Source organism: Sodiomyces alcalophilus (assembly GCF_042370955.1).
Source record: "Sodiomyces alcalophilus JCM 7366 unplaced genomic scaffold ACRALscaffold_7, whole genome shotgun sequence".
NCBI lineage: Eukaryota > Fungi > Ascomycota > Sordariomycetes > Glomerellales > Plectosphaerellaceae > Sodiomyces > Sodiomyces alcalophilus.
The window spans coordinates 2,236,054-2,256,138 of record NW_027263538.1 but is presented as its reverse complement, the minus strand read 5'-3'; the positions used below and the strand labels follow the sequence as shown (position 1 = coordinate 2,256,138).

The 20,085-nt window shown below is 54.6% G+C and overlaps 8 protein-coding genes and 1 non-coding gene across 9 annotated transcripts; 4 read left to right on the top strand and 5 right to left on the bottom strand.

Moving 5' to 3' along the window:
• Positions 1–483: 483 nt before the first annotated feature.
• On the top strand, positions 484–2,721 carry ACRALDRAFT_2111649 (uncharacterized protein; the record flags this gene model as incomplete). The annotated part of the gene is made up of 3 exons (XM_071023529.1): positions 484–971; positions 1,035–1,341; positions 1,408–2,721. The coding sequence occupies 3 exons, from the start codon at positions 484–486 to the stop codon at positions 2,719–2,721; spliced, it is 2,109 nt and encodes a 702-aa protein (XP_070872672.1).
• A 654-nt stretch (positions 2,722–3,375) lies between these two features.
• On the bottom strand, positions 3,376–4,041 carry ACRALDRAFT_1071926 (uncharacterized protein; the record flags this gene model as incomplete). Its single annotated transcript, XM_071017915.1, has 1 exon — positions 3,376–4,041. The coding sequence occupies one exon, from the start codon at positions 4,039–4,041 to the stop codon at positions 3,376–3,378; it is 666 nt and encodes a 221-aa protein (XP_070872671.1).
• Positions 4,042–4,097: 56 nt separating this feature from the next.
• On the bottom strand, positions 4,098–5,244 carry ACRALDRAFT_2021997 (uncharacterized protein; the record flags this gene model as incomplete). The annotated part of the gene is made up of 10 exons (XM_071020080.1): positions 4,098–4,230; positions 4,293–4,338; positions 4,395–4,459; positions 4,489–4,510; positions 4,618–4,670; positions 4,723–4,902; positions 4,944–4,999; positions 5,025–5,144; positions 5,185–5,198; positions 5,235–5,244. 10 exons carry the CDS (start codon positions 5,242–5,244, stop codon positions 4,098–4,100), a joined length of 699 nt encoding a protein of 232 aa, XP_070872670.1.
• Positions 5,245–5,730: 486 nt separating this feature from the next.
• Positions 5,731–8,221, top strand: ACRALDRAFT_1051844 (uncharacterized protein). Its single transcript, XM_071015700.1, has 4 exons — positions 5,731–6,470; positions 6,743–6,862; positions 7,072–7,450; positions 7,515–8,221. Exons 1-4 carry the CDS (start codon positions 6,451–6,453, stop codon positions 7,578–7,580), a joined length of 585 nt encoding a protein of 194 aa, XP_070872669.1. The 5' UTR covers positions 5,731–6,450; the 3' UTR covers positions 7,581–8,221.
• An 857-nt stretch (positions 8,222–9,078) lies between these two features.
• On the top strand, positions 9,079–11,675 carry ACRALDRAFT_1077398 (uncharacterized protein). Its single transcript, XM_071018634.1, has 2 exons — positions 9,079–11,005; positions 11,118–11,675. Exons 1-2 carry the CDS (start codon positions 9,360–9,362, stop codon positions 11,242–11,244), a joined length of 1,773 nt encoding a protein of 590 aa, XP_070872668.1. The 5' UTR covers positions 9,079–9,359; the 3' UTR covers positions 11,245–11,675.
• Positions 11,321–12,718, bottom strand: ACRALDRAFT_2021995 (uncharacterized protein; the record flags this gene model as incomplete). The annotated part of the gene is made up of 11 exons (XM_071020079.1): positions 11,321–11,329; positions 11,359–11,609; positions 11,648–11,783; positions 11,890–11,899; positions 11,938–11,996; positions 12,045–12,106; positions 12,141–12,150; positions 12,177–12,208; positions 12,255–12,550; positions 12,579–12,650; positions 12,675–12,718. 11 exons carry the CDS (start codon positions 12,716–12,718, stop codon positions 11,321–11,323), a joined length of 981 nt encoding a protein of 326 aa, XP_070872667.1.
• A 968-nt stretch (positions 12,719–13,686) lies between these two features.
• Positions 13,687–16,149, top strand: ACRALDRAFT_1065136 (uncharacterized protein; the record flags this gene model as incomplete). The annotated part of the gene is made up of 1 exon (XM_071017102.1): positions 13,687–16,149. One exon carries the CDS (start codon positions 13,687–13,689, stop codon positions 16,147–16,149), a length of 2,463 nt encoding a protein of 820 aa, XP_070872666.1.
• An 826-nt stretch (positions 16,150–16,975) lies between these two features.
• On the bottom strand, positions 16,976–18,646 carry ACRALDRAFT_2111423 (uncharacterized protein; the record flags this gene model as incomplete). Its single annotated transcript, XM_071023520.1, has 2 exons — positions 16,976–17,092; positions 17,198–18,646. The coding sequence occupies 2 exons, from the start codon at positions 18,644–18,646 to the stop codon at positions 16,976–16,978; spliced, it is 1,566 nt and encodes a 521-aa protein (XP_070872665.1).
• Positions 18,647–19,684: 1,038 nt separating this feature from the next.
• Positions 19,685–19,765, bottom strand: ACRALDRAFT_t232. The gene has a single exon. It is a non-coding gene; the product is annotated as a tRNA-Ser (tRNA).
• Positions 19,766–20,085: the final 320 nt, after the last annotated feature.

Sequence of the window (20,085 nt, the reverse complement as noted above, 5' to 3'; positions counted from 1 at the left end):
CTCTCATGTCGGTGCATCGCCGTTCCAATAGCTGAACTGCGGGAAGTCGAGGCGATATGACGGGACGGTGTTGAGGTAGGTAGGCAGCCGTGTCTAGTGTGGCTGAGGCGGAAGAGGCCAGAATACAAGGCTGGGCAAGTTTCGGTCGAACAAGCCACTTTTCCTTTGGTGGCGCGCCGCCAAGATACATGCTCCTCCGTACCTTGTGCTTACCAAAAGGTACGTCACTCATAGCTGGTCTGAATTTCTTCACCCCACCACCTCCCGGCGCTCACTATCACCATAATCATGGTCCCTGCAGTATTGGATACCATCTAGTCGATCTCAATGTGATAGTTGGGTATAGAGGAGGTGGAAAAGTTATGAGAAAAGGACAAAGACAGTTCATCTCGCAACTCGGGCATACTGAAATGATTTAAGGAGCTCTATAAATCCAGACTCTCATCCCGCCGAGTTGATCAATATCCCATTGGCGTGCCCGAGATGATCGACGAGAAAAGGACATCAGACAAGGGGGAAGGCCCGGACAAGGGAAAAGGTCCAGACAAAGGGAAACTCCCAGACAAAGGGAAAGGCACAGACATCGGACAAGGAGCTCCCGAAAATGACGGACCAACGCCTCAGTCGAACAGCACGGTTCTCGACAATATCCGATCATCCTTGAAGCGCAAGGATGACACCTCGCGATTCGTCGGCTTGACCATGCTCAGGGCTTTCCTCGACTCTTCATCCGAGCATCGGAACGATCCCGATGTCCTCCTCTCCCTCTGGGAGGCCATCTCTCCCAAATTCTTGGATCGCCTAATAAAGTCCAAGAGCATCCAGGGCCAGGGCGACAAGGCTACCTACCCTACCTTGGACCTAGGAGTGTTGGTCATTCACAGGTTCACGCTATTGCTTCCCGAGCAGGCAAAGAGAGACGATAGACTTGTAGGGAGAATCCCAACATTGGTGGATGCCGTTTTACGTAGGTAAGTACAGCTGAACGGCGGCTGTTCCTGGGTTGGCGACTCGGAACTGACAAACCTCTGCAGCTCTGATGAAACGACGCGGCTCATTGTCCAGACGCTACTCGAACTCGTCACTTTCCATGAAGGGTCGACTGCGTTGATCAATGTCTCCGACCTGAGCCCCTTGGTGGAGGTGGCACCGACCCAGCCCCTGGTCCTTAGTATCTTCGATAGTGCATGGCTCAACTGCATGGCCGCCGGGCATGACAAGACTTCCCTCACGGGGAGCATCGACCAGACCGTTCGAGGGCTTGTGTCCGCCTTTAAAGGTACTGATGGCGTAACATTGCTTCAGTTCCTTGGGGACTTTCTTAGAAAATCCGACCCAGAGGTAGAGACGACCTTCCCCCTGATGCCGATCAGGGACACCTCAGCTGACGAGTGACCTCCAACCTAGGCGCTGCCTCCCAGTCCGAGATGGGTCCAACCCGTTGTCGGATTTGTTCGGAATCTCCTGACGAGCAGACCCAACCCAGCTGCTCGAAATGCTTACACCCTCGTCTCCGCCTCTCTCCTGGAGGTCTATCCAGCCGATGCGTCTCGGGTTCTTTTCACGACAGATGTCAAGGAGGAAAAGCCCTTCGCCTATCTTCTCATCACCTTGATCCTCACGGACATCCGGGCAACCATACCACGTTTGCTATCTCTCCTCAATGATCCAAGCTATCCTGACACGGCAAAACGCATAGGCTCCGCGTTCGACGTCGTCACCCATTTCGTCGGCTATCTCGTCAGGTCCATAGACGCCTTGATAGATGAGGACAACGATACCAGGAATGAAGACACGGCTATCATGCCCGCCGAGTTCCTCTTGAAGATCAGGTCGAACATCTCGGAAACCATGTCCCTGATTATCGAGTTCCTCCGAGATAGGTGGGACGCGTCGGTTGCCGGCGCCATGGGCCTGCACCCCGAGGCACGCCCCGGCGCCGCCGAGCACTGGAGGGGCCATCTTCCCATCTCTTGGGAGTCGACTCGCGACGTCGTCGACAACGACCCACTGATCCTTGCCGCCATTCGCGCCCTCGCCCTCTGGCTCCGCGAAGACGACAACAGGCAGCTGCGCAAGGAGTCGGCGGGTCTGACGGACCTGTTCCTGGACCTCTACCAGAGCAGCAGCGACGCCGACACCAGCGCCAGCGCCAACACGCCGGGCCGCCTCGACTTTCGGTCCCCCGTGCTCGTCGCCTTGGAGGGCGTCATGGTCGAAAAGAAGGGCATACACGCCTTCATCAAAAACGAGGGCTGGAAGGTCCTCTCAAAGGACCTCCTCGACATCCTGCAGGTCATTTCCACCATGAGCCCATCGTCTACAGGGCACCTGCGTCGCGAGAGTGAGGCCGCCGCGCGAGGCCGCGAGATTGTCCGCGTCCTCCTCGCCTTTGTCGAGGCCGAGGAACACGGCACGGAAGAGGATTGGATGGGTCTTGTCACGGCTGTTGCTGCTTGGTCGCCGCCGGACGACGTTTCGCTACCTCTCGTCGTGCAGGAGTTTCTGGCCGCCGTGCTGCAGCTTGCCACGGGTCTGCTGGTGAATGCCAACGAGGGCATGAGAGGACGATATTCATATTCGACCAGCGCCATAGTGGGTATTGCGAGGCAGCTGCAGGACGGTCTGGACAGAAATGAAGGGAGGGGTGAGGGCGATGGCGCTGCATTGAGGGAATCGCTGGACGATGTTTTTGCGACCCTGGGGTCTTTATTCAGGTAACCACTTTGTTGGATCACAAAACTATGGTCGAGTACGATGCAGATACCCCGTCAAAGCCATTACGCCAAATCGAGTTTACTTCCTTCTCATAGACCTCTTGTATCGAATCTCCTTGTCGCCGTGATTTTCCTGCTTTCATCCAATACATACAGAGTAAGGTCGCTGACCGCTGTAAGCTGGTACTTGATTTCGAAGTCTCTTTTCCCACTTGAGTTGCTGGCGATGTGGGCTGCGAGGATTTGATAACATCCCTCGTCCGTTAGATTCCCACTTCGTAAGACGTTGCCACGGCGGAGCATAACACGGCTCTGCCAGCCCAGTAGCCTGCCGCTTCCCAGGCTTCGCTTCTGAGATGGTGGCGACGGGCTTCAGATTTGCACAGCGGGAGCCGTAACCACCCCTTGTCTTATAGCGAAGACCTCATTATCGCCAATTCATATGACCGGCAATGAGGTGTCTGACTTTAGTAAAAGATGTTGTATTCCGCACCCTGATCGTCTTTGCAATATGGTGACAATCGTTTGTATAACTTGAGATGTATCTGCCACCGCCACATACGGATAGAAAATTAAAAGAACGCCAACGGTCATTATGATCACATCCAGGCATGTGCGTCGCTATTAAGCATGGTATTATTCGGCTAAACAGTAGCTGTTAAGACGTTGCAGCAACTGGAGTCGGAGCTGCATCTGAAGATGGACCTTGCGCGTGACTCGCCTCAAAGTCTTTATCACATGCCGCCGCCACAGAAGCAGCGGTTTCGGCCTTGGCCCTCTTCTTGCGAGCCCGGCGGATCTCAATCTCAAGATGCTCCATCTCGGCATTGACGGAGACGAGACGGGGGATGATGTCGTGGACGGCGTGGACCGCTTGGGACTGAGCTTGCCGTAGAGACATGGGAGCCAAGATGCCGTACCAGTGGATCGGATCGCGATGCTTTGGTTTCCTGCTAGCGGTATCAGAAGCCTTTTTGGCTGGTTTCTCATCCTTGTCGTGCTGGTCGTCGGCCGGGGTTGATGAGGCGTCTTTTCCTTCCGTGTCTGCCTCGGCAAGGTCATTCATATGAGGGGCGGCGGCGACTTTGAAACAAGGCGGGGAGCTGTCATCTTGCCGCTTGATGGTGAGGATCCGCGAGGCTTGCGTACGCTCGTCGTAATAGTCCTGGCCGTAGCGCATGCCGCGCTCTGCGGTGAAGTTGGCGCGGGCCAGGTTCTGATACATGGCCGCCTGGGCCTTGCTGAGAGAATCACGGAGGGTTGTGTATTCATCGAGAAGGCCCAGATACCGTTCGAGAAGCTGGTCAATGTGCGGGATGCCCATTGTCATAACGGCGGGCGGGTTCCAATGATGTGTGGTTTATGCGGTGACTCGGTAGTCTACGGCTCGAGTTTGATGATATTGTCTGGGCGAAATACTTGGTAGGGTAGGTGGTTCAAATTCAGATGATGATTCATGTAAATAATAAGTGAAATGTGTATCCGGCCGTTACATGACAACAGAAGGTGGTGACTTGAAGAGAACGCTATCTTCGTAGGTTGATAGACGATATAATTCGATGTCGTTACGACTACGGCGAGACGCGCAATGGGACTTCCTGCAAGTATCGGTACAATTCAACTAAGATTCTGCAATGAGAGTCCCTACATATCGGGATAATTTCCGAGTACACATACCTTTGCTTGAACTCTCAACGCCGACCCACTCTTTTGTCTGGCCTTGAAACTCGTCTCTTTTCCCCCTTCATTTGAATCCTCAAGTGATCTCCACGATGTTTTATACAACGCCGTCTCTCACCACCCTAACAAATCACTTATCTTGGAATTCTAATACCTCCCTTTCCCATATTCTTCTTGCCTTTATCCTCGCGCCATTATAAGTAGCGCCGCTGGTCAAAACTGCCCAGGACGGAATTGCTGAATGTTCGTGGACCAACACGTCTAACACCAACGCTGGATTGAATGAACAGGCCGCTCGGCCTTAACGTCTCTTCCATTGAGTGACCCAGGATGGAGGTCTGGTGTGAGCTCGCCAGATGACCATGCAAAGCAGACAAAGAAGAGAGGGGAAACGGCGTCTGCATAAACCCGAGGCCTATTTTGCCTCAGCTTGCGCGTCAAGAGTGGAAGGGAGGCATGGGCGCACAACAGGACGGGCGCCGGGATTATTAGGCCGAGATCGATGCTATGTTTGGACCCCAAGTAACATTGAATACACAAAAGCACGTTGGCGTTGGCGTCAGGTTACAGTGGATAGGCGAAGGGTGGCAGAGAAGCGACGCCTGGAATTTACATTGTACGGTGCACTATAGCTTGGTGTCCTATGGAAGCTGGCCCATGATTCGACTCGGACTTGCGCCCTGCCACCGCACCGTCCAAGAAGAACGAGTAATTACAATGATATTCAAGTTGAGCCGAGTGATTAGCCTCCCGTTGAGATATTTATATGGATAATGGATGGGTGCACAAGAGCTGTGTTGCCTGGGCGTCCGTGTCACCACGGATTATTTCTGCAACGGGCAATCATCCAGTGAGCATGTACCTTCAGATGGTGCTTATAACACAGTGTTAATACTCACGTTGTACGGCACTCTACTTTCCCTTTATTCAGGCAATTACGGATACGGATAGAAGAGTTCCCTCTCTCTTTTCCCTCTACCTCGGACCCTCGTTATTCCTACTTTTCATTAGATAAGTACTTATACTGCGAGACAGGATAGGGAATCATATTCTATTAGAGACCTTAGCATCATAGCAGCTCTTACTTTGTACCTTATCTATTGTACTCCGTATCTAGTCTTGGTACTCATGGATTCCTAGATAGGTATTCGTACAGCACTACTTGTTATCTTATCTAAGAGTTTATCCAGGCACTAACACGTGTAGACCCAGTCCTGTTAATCCGCTAGCCCTGGTACTGTACTATCGCCGCCTGCCGTAGTGTCGTTCCAGGTCGCTGCTCGTTTGAATAGTGCCCCTCTTACCTTCCTAAAATCTCCTTCCCCAGCCTCCCGTCATGACTCCTGCAGCCAAATGCCACCTCACCTCGTGTTGATTCTGACGATTAAGAATCAAGAACGACGGGTTAATTGTTAGCGCCTCACTTGGTCTTTCTCATAGATTCCACTTGCTCACTTTACTCGACTACCGAGCTGTGTTCCATTTCATACTTCGTACAAAGACGTCCCTCCCAAGCGAACATCGTGTATCACTGCCCGTGCCTTCCCCCCTCCCAAAATTCGACTCCACCACGCGGAAACACCGCTTGGTCTGCCACCCCCGGTTCTCGTTCCTTCACGCCGTCACCCTGTTCCCCATCTACTTCTAGCCAGTGTTACTAGTGCTACCTTTTGATTGCTGCAGCAGCTATTTGCTGCTGGACCCCCCTCCCCCTAACCTTAAAGTTCACCCAACCTGGCACCTGCCCCCCTGCCACTTTCTAGTACCTCGAGTTGATCCTTGGTCCTCTACTAATTATCTTCATCACCGCCTCTTGCCTACCACCCAATCTTCAAACAACATCCCCCGACCATCCCCCCGACCATCCCATCCTCACCCCTATCATCTCCAGACGCCAGGCCGCCAAACAGCTACATAGACATCAAACATCGACACTAGCATCAGCACCGGACGCGAGCGCGAAGGATAAGAAAAAGAAAAGAAAAAAGAATCCAGACCTGCACTCGGCTTTTATCTTCGGCTCCTTCCAACGGAGCGCCCTCTACTTTCTACAATGGTGGTTGCAACTATCAAGTCAGTCTTGTCTTTAATATTCCTTGCATCGTGCCCATGATCATTTCCCCGACCTTTATTCCCAGGCAGCAGCCTCTTTTCAAATGCCCTTTATCTCGCGTGGCCGGGATGGGCACTGCACTGCACTGCATTGCACCATGACCATGCCCGGAGTACTACTAGTCTCATGTGCATGGGCGCGCATTGTTTCCCTCATTGTTTCTCTCCTACATCTGGCAATCTGGTTCATTCCATCAATCATTCACTAACTTGGTGTGTTTTTTTCTGCGCAGGTGCGTGGTTGTCGGCGACGGTGCTGTCGGCAAAACTTGTTTGCTCATTAGCTACACGACCAACAAGTTTCCCTCTGAATATGTCCCGACCGTTTTCGATAACTATGCTGTCACCGTCATGTGAGTCGCCCTCTCGAAATTCCCCTCCGTTTTTCCATCCTTCCATTCGCCAAGCGACACCGGCTGCGAATTTCCGAAATTGTCAGGCGGACTTGCTCGTCCGAGCCAAATTCTTGAAGCTCTCGCGGTGCTTTCACTCCTGTCGATGGATACATGGCGAGGATTGGCGGGGTTGTGATATCATCGGGCCTAACAAGGGATTCTCCCAGGATCGGTGACGAGCCATATACACTGGGACTCTTCGATACGGCCGGTCAAGAAGATTACGATAGGCTACGGCCCTTGTCATACCCGCAGACCGACGTCTTCCTCGTCTGCTTCAGTGTCACGTCCCCGGCCTCCTTCGAAAACGTGCGCGAGAAGTGGTTCCCCGAAGTACACCACCACTGCCCTGGAGTGCCGTGCCTCATCGTCGGCACCCAGGTCGATCTGAGGGATGATCCCAGTGTGCGGGAGAAGCTGGCAAAGCAAAAGATGCAGCCCGTGCGGAAGGAGGATGGCGAGAGGATGGCTAAGGAGCTTGGTGCGGTTAAGTACGTCGAGTGCAGCGCCCTCACGCAGTACAAGCTGAAGGATGTCTTTGACGAGGTATGTATACTGGTGTGATGTGGCATGGAGCAGGAAGTAGTCGACCCGGCTGACATGTGACCAGGCCATTGTTGCGGCACTAGAGCCCCCCGTACCCAAGAAGAGGTCGCACAAGTGCTTGCTCCTTTAGACGTTGCGACGCGACGATCGACCTCGCGAACATTCGCTTGTTGCCGTCTTCGCTTGGTCTCTTTTTCGACCTTTCTTGGCGGAACGGAACGATTCGTCACTAGGCGAGCGAACGGGCCGCTCTCTGTTGCATTTCTCGGGTGCGCCCTCCAAGAGTGATGGGGACCAGGAAGTAGACCTCGACAGGGCTACCGTGACCGGTATAATTCCGGGATCCGAGAATATGACAGAGTTACTTGTGACTACATGAGCCAGCCAGTTGTGATTTTGCCTTTGGGATGGGGCAATGGAAAGGACTCGAGTCTCACAATGCATTTTTTGGCGGACCCTGGATTTCGCGCAACAGCAACGGTGTTCACTCGGGAGCTCGAACCGCTTGGTCCGGCTTTCGTGTCAGCCCTTGGGGGAATCCTGGATGGGTTGCTTCTGTGTTGGTCCCGCATCTCCAGAAAGATCGGGCGGTCTTGCAGTTTCTTTTTACCCAGGCCTGATTGTAGGCGTTCTCTATCTCGCATTTTTTGTGACACTTTTGCGTTGGGGCAGCTTTGGTCAAAACGCGGGCGGGAATGCTTTAGGACAGTTTGGCGATTGGAGTGCACTTAAATCAACCTGCAGCTGATTATTACTCTTCCATCTCTTCCATCCGGTCTCCTCTTTTTTCGAGAAGGTATTCGTATACTCCCGAGATCTCTGACGAAGATGGGGACTGATGCTCAACCCCCACTATCAGTAGGCTGGTACTGAAACCTACTTCGTACCTTGCCCGGACCGATTTGCGTAACCCAAAACCAGCATTGTCTGACCGGAGAACAGGGAACGGAATGTCACGGACAACCAGAATTGGGGTTGTAGGGAGGTCTTGCTGCATTTTCATGGCCACCTACCTCATTGCCATCATACTGGGTACCGCGTCCATGATTTGACTCTTGGGTCCTCGAGCCCCAGTTTCAAAATCGAAGTAGGAGAATACTATCGTCGTGGGAGTACGGGCCGACCGAACGACCGTCAATGAAGAGACGTTTGTTTTCGATCAAGCGTGACTGGATGCCCGTTGTATGTGCAGCAATTTTTTTCTCTTTGTTTTCTTCCTCTGCCGAGGGAACGTCTTACCGACATGGTTTTAGAAGACAGGCGCCTGTCTATCCCTTTACATGCATAGAGCTCTCCTGAAAACTTTGAGGCAGAAGTGACGATCTTCAGCCACGGTCGACGGGCAAGTGGGCAAGCCATGGGGAAAGATGGTGAAACTACTCGCGGAACCACAGATACCGTTCTCATTTGCTCACAGCTAATTTAGGTACGCATTTGTCTTGGTACTTGAGTACCTGGTTCGGTACAGTCTGGCTCTCCCTCCGTGTCCCATGTGTGGACTGACTCATTCCGCTTTGGAAGATGTTTTCTCCCCGCATGTAGTGTCGTTATCTAATACTACGGTCAGGTACGGTACTGTACCTTCCTAACTACCCCGCCATCTTGGCTTTCCACTACCTCCCCTCCCACTTGAAAGAGGGAAAAAATAGTAAAAATAAAAAAAATAAAAGACCACGACTCGATACCACAACAACACGTTGAACCGGAAAACTTCCACCGACACTTCTCCGTTCCACGCCTGGGCCCAATATCACCGCGTGGGGGGAATTCGTTGTCTATTATTGCCGTCTGAACCTGTGAGGACGAGGCACATCTAGACCTCTCTGCCTTCACCCGTCAACCGTTGAACCCCCGCTTCTGCCGTTTCTACAGCCAACAACTCCATTCTTGCGGCCAACCACATTCAATCATGGCAGCTGTGCAGGAGCTCGCCGAGCGAGTTAAGCATGATGGGGACAAAGTCTTCGTTGACACCGACGCCGGCTCTGACGAAGCCACCGCGGATGGCTCCGAGGCCTCCCCCTTCAAGACTCTTGCCCACGCCTATATCGTCAACCACCACAAGCCTGCTGGCTCCGTCCAGTTCCTCGTCCGCGCTTCCCAGACCGGTGCCGTAGGCCCAGACGAGGATCCTTCCGTTCGGCTCCAGTGGAAAGAACCCGCCAAGAGCGCGGTGAAGAAGGCCCAGAACCAGCTCGACGCCTACCGTAAGAAGATTGCCAAACAAGCGCAGGTGGAAGCAGCTCAGGAGGAGAAGCGCAAGCAGCGTGAACAGCATCTCGAGGCAGCGAAGAAGGTTACCCTCACCAAGCCTGACTGGCTGGCCGAGGCCAAGAAGACACGGATCGGGAACAAGGACCTCCGCCTCGCCGATGGGGACAGCCCCGGTGACCGTGTCAAGGTAGCCGGCCGTATCCACCGTCTGCGGCCCCAGAAGCATGCCACCTTCATCACCCTGATTGATGGCTATGGCCATCTGCAGTGCGTGCTCCAGGCCGGCGACCTGACCAAGACGTACGATGCTATGACTTTCGCCCAAGGCACCTCCCTGTGGCTGTACGGCGAGATGCACAAGGTCCCCGAGGGCCAGTCCGCCCCCGACGGCCGCGAGCTGCACGTCGAGTACTACGAGGTCATCGGCGCCTCCCCCTCCGAGGAGGACGCCATCACCAACCGCGTCTCTTCCCAGCAGAACCAGTGGGATCCTGCCATGCTTGACCAGCGCCACCTGGTACTTCGTGGCGACAACGCATCCGCGCTGATGAAGCTCCGCGCCGCAGTCGAGTGGGCTTTCGTCAAGACGTACAAGGAGATGAACATGACCAAGGTGTCACCGCCGGCCCTGGTCCAGACCCAGGTGGAGGGCGGCTCCACGCTCTTCTCCGTCCCCTACTACGAAGAATCCGCCTACCTCACACAGTCGTCGCAGCTCTATCTCGAGACTGTACTCCCCAGCCTGGGCGACGTCTACTGCATCGAAAAGTCGTTCCGCGCCGAGCACAGTCTCACGCGCCGCCACCTCTCCGAGTACACGCACGTCGAGGCCGAGCTCGACTTTATCGACTTTACCGACCTGCTCGAACACATCGAGGAGATTACGTGCCGCGTCATCGACACCGTTCTCGCCGACCCGGAGATGGCCGCTCATGTCAAGGAGCTGAACCCGGGCTTCCAGCGGCCGGTCCGCCCCTTTATGCGGATGAAGTACGCCGAGGCCATCGAGTGGCTCAACGCCCAGGATCCGCCCATCCTCAACGAGGAAGGCAACCCGCACGTCTTTGGCGACGACATTGCCGAGGCTGCCGAGCGCAGGATGACGGACATTATCAACAAGCCCATCTTCCTCACCCATTTCCCGGTGGAGATCAAGGCCTTTTACATGAAGAAGGACCCCAGCGACCTCCGGGTCACCGAGAGCGTCGATGTTCTCATGCCGGGCGTTGGTGAGATTGTCGGCGGTTCCATGAGGATGGAGGGCTATGATGAGCTCCTCGCTGCGTATGAGAAGCAGGGCATCCCGGCGAAGGACTATTACTGGTACACCGACCAGAGGAAGTGAGTATTGCCCAACTCCCTCGTTGCTCGTTTAAAAGGAAGCATTGGATGTACTTTCATTTTCGTCTTCTCCTTTTTTTTCCCCCCAGAATACTGACACGACTTGTACTAGGTATGGCACTTCACCTCATGGTGGCTACGGCTTGGGTCTCGAGCGTTTCCTGGCTTGGATGGCCAACCAGCACACCGTCAGGACAACATGCCTGTACCCGCGATACATGGGACGGTGCAAGCCTTAAATCAGAGGGGATAACACAAGACAAGACAAGAGCCACAAGAACGTAGACACAATCAGAAACGAATATACTATCACGGTCAACCCGACTCTGGGCATCAAAGGAGAAGAAAAACACGTCGACTGGTATGACGGTGGGAGAAAGTGACCTTACCAAGGGAACAAGCTTTCGGGAGAGCTTAACAAAGCTTGGGACATAGACAAACAACTCATCGTAGCTGAACCGTTGCATGAGCAATGTTGTCGGGCAGATATCCATGGTTAGACCAAGACAAGTCTCGTTTTGATTTAGTCTGTGTTTGCATGTAGCCGGCAGTCCCATAAAGATGCTGCCGCTGGACCCGCGACGGATGAAATGGAACTTGAAGTCTAAAGAGAGGTAGGTGTATTGAGGAGCTCGTTTGCACTCGAGTAAAACGAGAGATCATGCTTTCGGTTTTGCCTTTGTTTCTTTCTTCGCGTCGTGTAAGGGAAGACGCCTTGTTTTCGTTTCAGATGCATGGCTTGGGTGCCCACGAGACGGAAGACAGTGAAAGATTGCAGCTATTGCTTACGATCCTACGTTAGTTGAAAACCAACCAACCCCGATAAATCAGTCGTGTACGAAGTAGCAGTCACCATTACTAAGGCTAGAGGTATCTGCTGTGACGTAGTTATGTCTGGCATATGAGACATAACTGCGTTTATATCATCTCACTCCGTTGTGAGCAATTCTGCAGCAAGAAAGGGGCCGAACGAAGATGGTCCAAAATTGGGCTGATAAATTTGTACCTTGGGTAATTATATGCGCACCGTACCACGTACATTGGACGAGAATGCGTAGGGGGTGCATTTGTAATCCAGGGGGACCACCCAGGGTTTGCGACCTTTTATGTGTCACAGGTACATACAGGAGCTCACGGACCACCTTCTACGTTTAGGCAAGCTGTTTTAAACCTCCCGAGCAAAGACGACGATGCAAGTCTCGACTTTCTTTTGTTCCTACAGTAATAAAGGGTATACGTTGTATCGCACGTGTCAAACACCTGTCGCTCGATACCTGTTGCAAGGCACCCATAGAATATGAATAAATTGCCTTGTGTTCGAGAAGCCCATGGAGCACGATACCTCGCAGATAGACCCCACCTTTTACTCCAGCGGCACGAGGCACCTGCATACAGAGAGCATCTTGGCATCCTAACGGAGCTCCTCGTCCACCCCTTTTTCTCTTTTCCCCCTTGCTAGGCCGGCTGGGGTATTGAGGTACAATTTCCCATGGGAAGAACAATGGCAGGGCTTTGTACAGCGTCTCCTTTTCAACAATTCTCGCACTGTAGTGTCATCCCTGGTCGACCCGACCTCATTAAACTTGGCGCCCGACCAATACGCTGCGCTTCGGGACGAGCAATCCGTCTAATCTGTCCGACTCTTCTGGAGTCATCCGTGTAGACACACAGTGATTGCATTCTTTCCAACTTTGTGTCCCCTTGTTTTTTCATCTTTTTCTTATGTTAAGCATTGTGTGTTGTTTCCCTGTCTCAAGAGCGACCTGGAATGAATAGGCAGTCAGGCAATGCCAAAGCAGATGCTTTGTAAGGTGGGTACATCCGGGTCGGATTCAAGTGGGCTTGTCTTTTGAACCCCCATATGTAAACTTTGATAGGTTTCGACACTGTGGGTACTTGTACGAGTACCTCTGGCGTAAACACAAAGGTACATTCCCAGTACAGTACCTCCCCTACCCAAGGAATGGAAGCAGCCAAGGACTGGACTGGACTGCTCCTTCTTCAGTCACTTCCACCGTCCCGATACTCCCCTTTCGGCTGCTTGCTCTCCACCTCTCTTTATTTTCCCCCTTTGTATCTTCCTCTCCCTCACTTCCTCACCCCCTCCGACATTTTCGTCCTCTTTTTTTTTGTCTTCCACTCTCCCTCGCCTCTTTTTGTTTTCTTGTTGCTCGCTCCGACCCATCCATTCTCTCCCTTCTGCACGAGCGGCCCCTCCGCTCCTATAGTTTCTTCTACCTTTCTTTATTCTTTTAGCCGACCTCGCCGTCGCTCCGCCACATATTCAATGCGGCCCTGAGCTCGCCTCGACAAGCCTCTCCATCCTAACTTCCAGGTTACGTCCGCTCTTTTCCCAATATTTATTGTTCTATATTCTGGATATAATCTCCTGGTCTTGACCCGCAATACACCTGCAGCGAACGACCCCTTCGCCTACCAAGAAGTTTAGCTCCTTTTCTGCCTCGGATCGCATAATTTCGCGTCACTCGCTTATCACCTCGGTTGCTCTTTACTAGCCCGGCTCGGCCTCAAACCTCGTTTGACCAGAGAGTTCCGTTGCGTACAAGCACACGCAATTCACTTCGCCTCTCCGTGCCCTACCTTGCGGCACGCTTCGTCTTCCCAAGACGTCTTTTCCATCCCACGTTGGCAGGGACGCCTCTGTCCCTTATCTGATCAGGATGCAGGACCTCTCTGGACCAGGCCCCCAAATCAGCCACGGCGCCCCTGGTGGCCGCTTCCCGGGCCATGCTTCCAAGCCATCCAACAGCGATACCGGTTTCTCACACGGCGCGTTTACCTCCAACATAACCGGGTTTGCCGACAGGCACCCTCGACGTGGCAACATCCCGACCATCAACACACAAACGATGGGGCCCCAGCATTACCAGGTTGCTGCTACGAATGCCGAGATGGCCACCCCGGGTACCGCCTTTGACATGCAGTTCACGCCACTGCTCCCTTCCCAGCTCCTTCTTGGCAGCCCCTTCCAGCCCGGGACCCCGGCCGCTTTTGGAAGCCCTCAATTCCAGATGCAGGGTTTCCAGCAACAGCAACAGCAACAGCAACAGCAGCATCAACAGCAGCAACAGCACCAGCACCAGCACCAGCATAATGGCAATCACCAACAGCATGGCCACCAGAATGGTCTCTCGAGCCCGGTTCCGCAGGGCATGTCCCCGCAGCAATACCAGGCCATCGTGTCTCCCTCGACCTACGGCGCGCCTCATTACTTCGCACCGCAGTCCCCCACCGGAGGGTACAACAATGTGCAGGTGCAGATGCAGCAGCCCACGTCCCCCGTTCCCATGACGCCTGGCATCGTTACCGGCACCAGCCGAACCGTCTATCTCGGGAACATCCCTCCTGACACGTCGGCCGAAGAGATCCTCGGTCACGTCCGAAGCGGCCAGATCGAGTCTGTCCGCTTGCTTCCCGACAAGAACTGCGCCTTCATCTCGTTCTTGGACGCCAGCTCCGCGACACATTTCCACTCGGACGCCATTCTGAAAAAGCTCTGCATCAAGGGCCAGGACATCAAGGTCGGCTGGGGCAAGCCGTCCCAAGTACCCACCTCGGTGGCGATTGCGGTCCAACAATCGGGGGCCTCCCGAAACGTCTATCTCGGCAATCTGCCGGAAGAAATTACCGAAGAAGAGATTCGCGAGGACCTGGGCAAGTTCGGCGCCATCGACACGGTCAAGATTGTGCGTGAGAAGAGCATCGCCTTTGTCCATTTCCTGTCCATCTCCAACGCGATCAAGGCCGTTTCGCAGCTTCCGCAGGAAACCAAGTGGCAAGCCCCTCGCCGTGTCTACTACGGCAAGGACCGCTGCGCCTACGTCTCCAAGACGCAGCAGCAGAACGCTGCCCAGTACCTCGGAATCGCCCCGAGCCATGCCCACATGCTTACCGGTGCTGATCGTGACCTCATCTCCAACGCCCTGGCCCAGCAGTCGGTGGCTGCTGCCGCCGTTGCCACCACGGCCGGCGGCATCGCCAACTTGGGCAATCGCACCATCTACCTGGGCAACATCCACCCCGAGACGACCATCGAGGAGATCTGCAACGTGGTTCGCGGCGGCCTGCTTCACCACATTCGATATATTCCGGACAAGCACATTTGCTTCGTGACCTTCATCGACCCCACCGCCGCCGCGTCGTTCTACGCCCTGAGCAACATCCAAGGCCTGATGATTCACAACCGACGACTGAAGATTGGCTGGGGCAAGCACTCTGGCGCTCTGCCTCCGGCGATCGCACTGGCTGTGAGCGGTGGCGCTTCCCGAAACGTGTATATTGGCAACCTGGACGAGACGTGGACAGAGGAGCGGCTGAGGCAGGACTTTTCCGAATACGGTGAGATTGAGCTGGTGAACACATTGCGCGAGAAGAGCTGCGCCTTTGTCAACTTTACCAACATTGCCAACGCGATCAAGGCTATCGAGGCCGTACGTGGTAGAGAGGAGTACAAGAAGTTCAAGGTCAACTTTGGCAAGGACCGTTGCGGCAACCCGCCTCGTCAGCTGCAGCAACAGCAGCAGCAACAACAACAACAACAGCAGACGCAGCAAACACAGTCGACGCCAAGCGACGGTGTCCCTTCGCCGCCTCCTCAGAACAGCGGCTCGCCGGCGAATACGCCTCAGGCGGCAGCGACCCTCTTCAACATGACCAACAACCCCTTGACGATGTACCTCAACCAAGTGTCGCAACAGGCGCAGCAACAACAACAGAATCAGAACCAGCAGCTCGCGGCGCAGCAGGCGGCGCTGTTCGGTACGGCGCAGTCGTCGCCGACTGACGCTGGCCTCGACGTCCCGTCTCAGGGACCGGTATCGAACCATCAGCAATCTGCGAGCACGTCGAGCGGGTACGCGCCGAATGCCACTTCTTCGGGTGCCACTACCATTGGCGGGTTGTTGGCGCCCAACACCCGCGGTCAACACAGCCGGGCCGTCAGCCTGCCGGTCCTCGCTCCGGGGTTCGAAAACGGTGCGCCGACTCCGACCAGTCTTCCGGGTGGTGAGGGCGAGCGCCGTGGTCACCAGTATCAAGCCAGTTTCGGGGGCATGGGAGCTGGATACGGCCTAGCGATTCAAGGTGGGCTGAACGGTTGGGTCGAGGAGGAAGTGGCGAACTAGGAGCCAGAGGCTGAGCGCTTGACTCTTTTCTTAGTTTTCTTTCTTTTTTCTTTCCCGTTTTCTTTTGAGGCATTTTGCGCCGCAATTTTACAAAGAGAACCGGTTGCTTAGTCCTTGTAATTGCTGAGACTTACCTTTCGTTCTGTTTTATTGTTTTTGTTCTATCTACTTCACTCCTTTTCAATTTTCTTTTGCTCAAGTCACTTTGTTGGGGTTCTTTTGAATGTTTTTTTCGCATCCCCAGCTACCTTACCATAGTATAATTTTTCTGGACAGATTCGATGTATGATTTTGGATCGCCAGCGCCTGGCTTGGGGGGGAATAGATCAGGAGGATTTTGGACGTTTTGCACCAGCGATCCTGCTACACCTCCTGAAGGATGGGCCGATGGATATGTGTTGGAAATAAGGGGACATGGGAATGAGGGTAATGGGAATTTCTAGGGGAAATGTGATGGGAGAGAGGATGGGCGAAGAGGCCTTTCGACCCAGCTGTACATGGCTCTGGGAGCATAGGTCTGGAAGGCAACCCGGATACCCAAATCAACTGTTCTGAAGGAAGAGAAAAGAGAGCTCTCCGCTTGAGTGTTGTGCTTGCACGCAAATCCCACTGCAATGTGATGACAGCGTTTTGAAATTGAAACCTCCCAAGCTGGGAGGGAATTATCAAGAGCTATTAAGTTGTAACTATTCGCAAGTCCTCGGATAAGTGGGCGTAAGAGGTAGGGAAACAAATCTGCTATCAAGTGAGACGGTGGTCTACATATGTTGAAGGCCTGACCCTTCCCGGGTCCTCGTCCTGAGAATGGAGAAAAGAAATGGGTGGCTCAGTAGCTCCCAGCTGGCTCCTCCTTCTCGGGAAACACGGGCGCGGTCTTGTTGGAGCGACACTGCTGCTTCCAGTTGGTCGGGGTGAACTTGTCTACAATGGACTTGAATGCTTCCTGTCAAGTTTGGCATCACGACGAGTAAGTTTGTTACGGCTCATTCTACGGCGCTGTGTGGCCCCAAGTGGGAAGGGGGGGGTGGGAGTCGAAATCAAAACTAACCAGAGTGCAAAAGGATTCGTCTCCGTCGAGGTGGTTGCCGGCGGGCTTGCAGCCGGGGATGGTGACGGGCTCGTCGTTGTAGCGGAGGCGGACGTAGTAGCCGTCCAGCTTCTCGCGCTCGGGCGGGGTGAGCGACTCGGTGGGCTTGCGGCCGATGCCCGGCGGTGGGGTGCCCGGGGCGGGTTGGGGGGACGAGGACCAGTTGAAGAAGTTGAAGAACCAGCCGGACGACTCGCGGGAGGCGGGCGAGGTCTCCGGGGCGGCGGCGGCGGGGGAAGCAGAGGCGGAGGCGGGGGCAGGGAGGTCGGCGGAGCGGAAGAGCTCCAGGGCGATGTGGGAAGTAAAGGGCGGCCAGTCGGCGGCTGCGGAGGTGCCGAGACTGGTGAGGACGGCGCCGAGGGTGGTGTCGTGGCAGCCGCTGAGGCCCATCTTGAGGGGGCTGCGCTGGGTGGGGAGCTCGTGGGCGCCATCGGCGGCGGAGCCCTCGGCGCTGCCGACCATGCGGCCGACAATATCGGCGAGGAGGCCGCCGATGCCGAGGGTGCGGTACTCGTTGCTCTCGCGGTAGCCGGCGAACCACTCCTCGACGGCGATGCGGTGGATGATGTCGATGGCCTTGGGGTCGTAGAAGTCGGAGGGCAGGGTGGTCTCGGGACGGTCGTGGGCGCGGGTGGCGTTGATGGTGTCCATGATGCCGGAGAGGCGGGGACGGCCGTCGACGGCGACGGCGGGGCTGCCGGGGGGCATCCACTTGCCGAGTTTCTTGTTGAGGTAGGCCATTTCGGGGGAGTCGTTCCAGCGGTCGGCGGCGCGCTGGGCGAAGGCGCGGGCGAGGGCGGCGAAGCGGCGGCAGTGGGCCTCGTTGGGGAAGAGGGTCTCGTCGGGGGGGCTGCGGATGAGGATGGTGGGGTTGGGGAAGGACGGGGCGCGGGCGGAGGCCGGGTAGAGGCCGGTGAAGGCTTGCTGGAGGGACTCGAGGGCGCGGGGCACGGGGGTGGAGCGGAGGTAGAAGGAGTCGGCGTCGGCGATGGTCGGGGGCAGGAAGCCGAGACGGTCTACGTAGAGCGAGCGCAGGCGGCGGCCGAGGTGGTAGGTGGTGGTGCGGCCGAGGTCGGTCAGCATGCCCATGTCGCAGATGGCGTCGAGTTCGCCGCGGGGGCCGGCGGCGGCGACGGGGCCATCGTCGGGGCCGAAGGTTTCGAGACGGCGGCGCCACTCGGGGGCGGTCCAGGAGTCCGAGTCGGGGTGGAGGAGGGCGGAGGTGAGGTTCCGGGTGGCGGCGCAGTAGGGCCAGAAGGCGGGGAGGCCGGTGTTTTCGAAGCGGGCGTTGACCGGGGTGCGCTCGCCGTGGCGCATGAGGACCTGGACGAACTGGAGCTGGAGGTGAGGGGGGTATAGTTGGCGCAGCTCGGCGTCGGTATAGGGCGGGCGGGGTTGGAGAGACGTCATGGCGATGTGGTGAGTGTGTTTGGATTCACAGGTCTCGGGGTTCTTTGTGAGGGATCAGAGGATCGCCAACGTGAAGAAATAAGAAAGAAAGGCGACGACTGGCAAGCAGACTGCACGGGTGGGTTGCGGGTAGGGATCAGCGGACTCGGGGCACTAAAGGGAGCGAGTTGCTAGAGTTGTGAGAGAGGAGAGAGTTCGCCGAGAGAATCAATCTGGGATTGTCCGTTTTGGGAGAAAGATACGAGACGAGTTGATTCCGGACCAGCTCAAGAGGACGAGGTTGGTGAGAGGTGAAGAGGTGAAGTTGGAGGTGAAGGGCGAGGAAAGAGAGATGGGTCGGAGCTGTTATGTATCCGTGCCTCGCTCATTAGTAACCGGTGGCACCGGTAGGTACTAGTAGCAGCAGGTACGCCGGGATACATACGTAATTATACCATGTACAAAGTATCGTCGGTAAGGGGTACTCGTCGTGATGGCACGTGTGACATCCAGTGTGCTCCAGGAGCATAAGGTTAGGTACTGTATATACGATACAATGTAGAGATGAACAACTACGAATACATGACCTTTGCCTATCCCATCTTGTTCGTTTCGGTACCTACTTAAAGATACTAGACAGGCAAAACAGACATTAATATGTCCTCCGGGGTCTAGAAGTAATCTCCCCTCTATCCACTCATTCTGTAATTACTGAGACATCATTGAAGAATAAGACATGAGGAAGAGGCAACTTGGAGGGTCATATTTTCTGAACCCGCGATCTACGAATACGTTGTAGACAACAATTACTCGGGACCCGGTATCATGGCATGTAAAAGTAGGAATACCTGGTCTGGCTAAACAAATGGACATTTGATGTAACCGAGGTTGGGAAGTAGTTTAACGTATTCGTACATGTAATTATCTGCTAATGGGCACCAAACTATTACTGATCAGATGAGATGATGTGCCCAGAGGAAAGGAAAGAAGAATAATAAGAAGAAGAGAAAAAAAAAAAAAAAAGGCAACACATGAAAAGATGAAAACGGCAAAAGTTTACGACAACGAGAGGATTCGAACCTCTGCGGCCGAAGCCATATGATTTCGAGTCATACCCATTAACCACTCTGGCACGTTGTCCCAGCTGTTGCTTATGATTACCTTTCCCCATTGGACCTGATATACTTAGACAGTGTGGACCGCACACTGATTACCAATCGGCACGCAGCTGCAAAGTACTGTAACCAGGAACCTTCACTTCAATTGTTGAAGTGCGTCTACAATTGTCTCATGGTACTTCGTACACGCTACCTTTCTAATACTCGACTCTCCCAGAATAAATATAACCACAAACCGTGCCTGAATGATTCGAAATTGTTCCCGTATCCATTGTTGCCCAACATACTTCGTAAATGACAAAATAAATACTCCGTGAAGACACGTGAAGTGGACACAATACC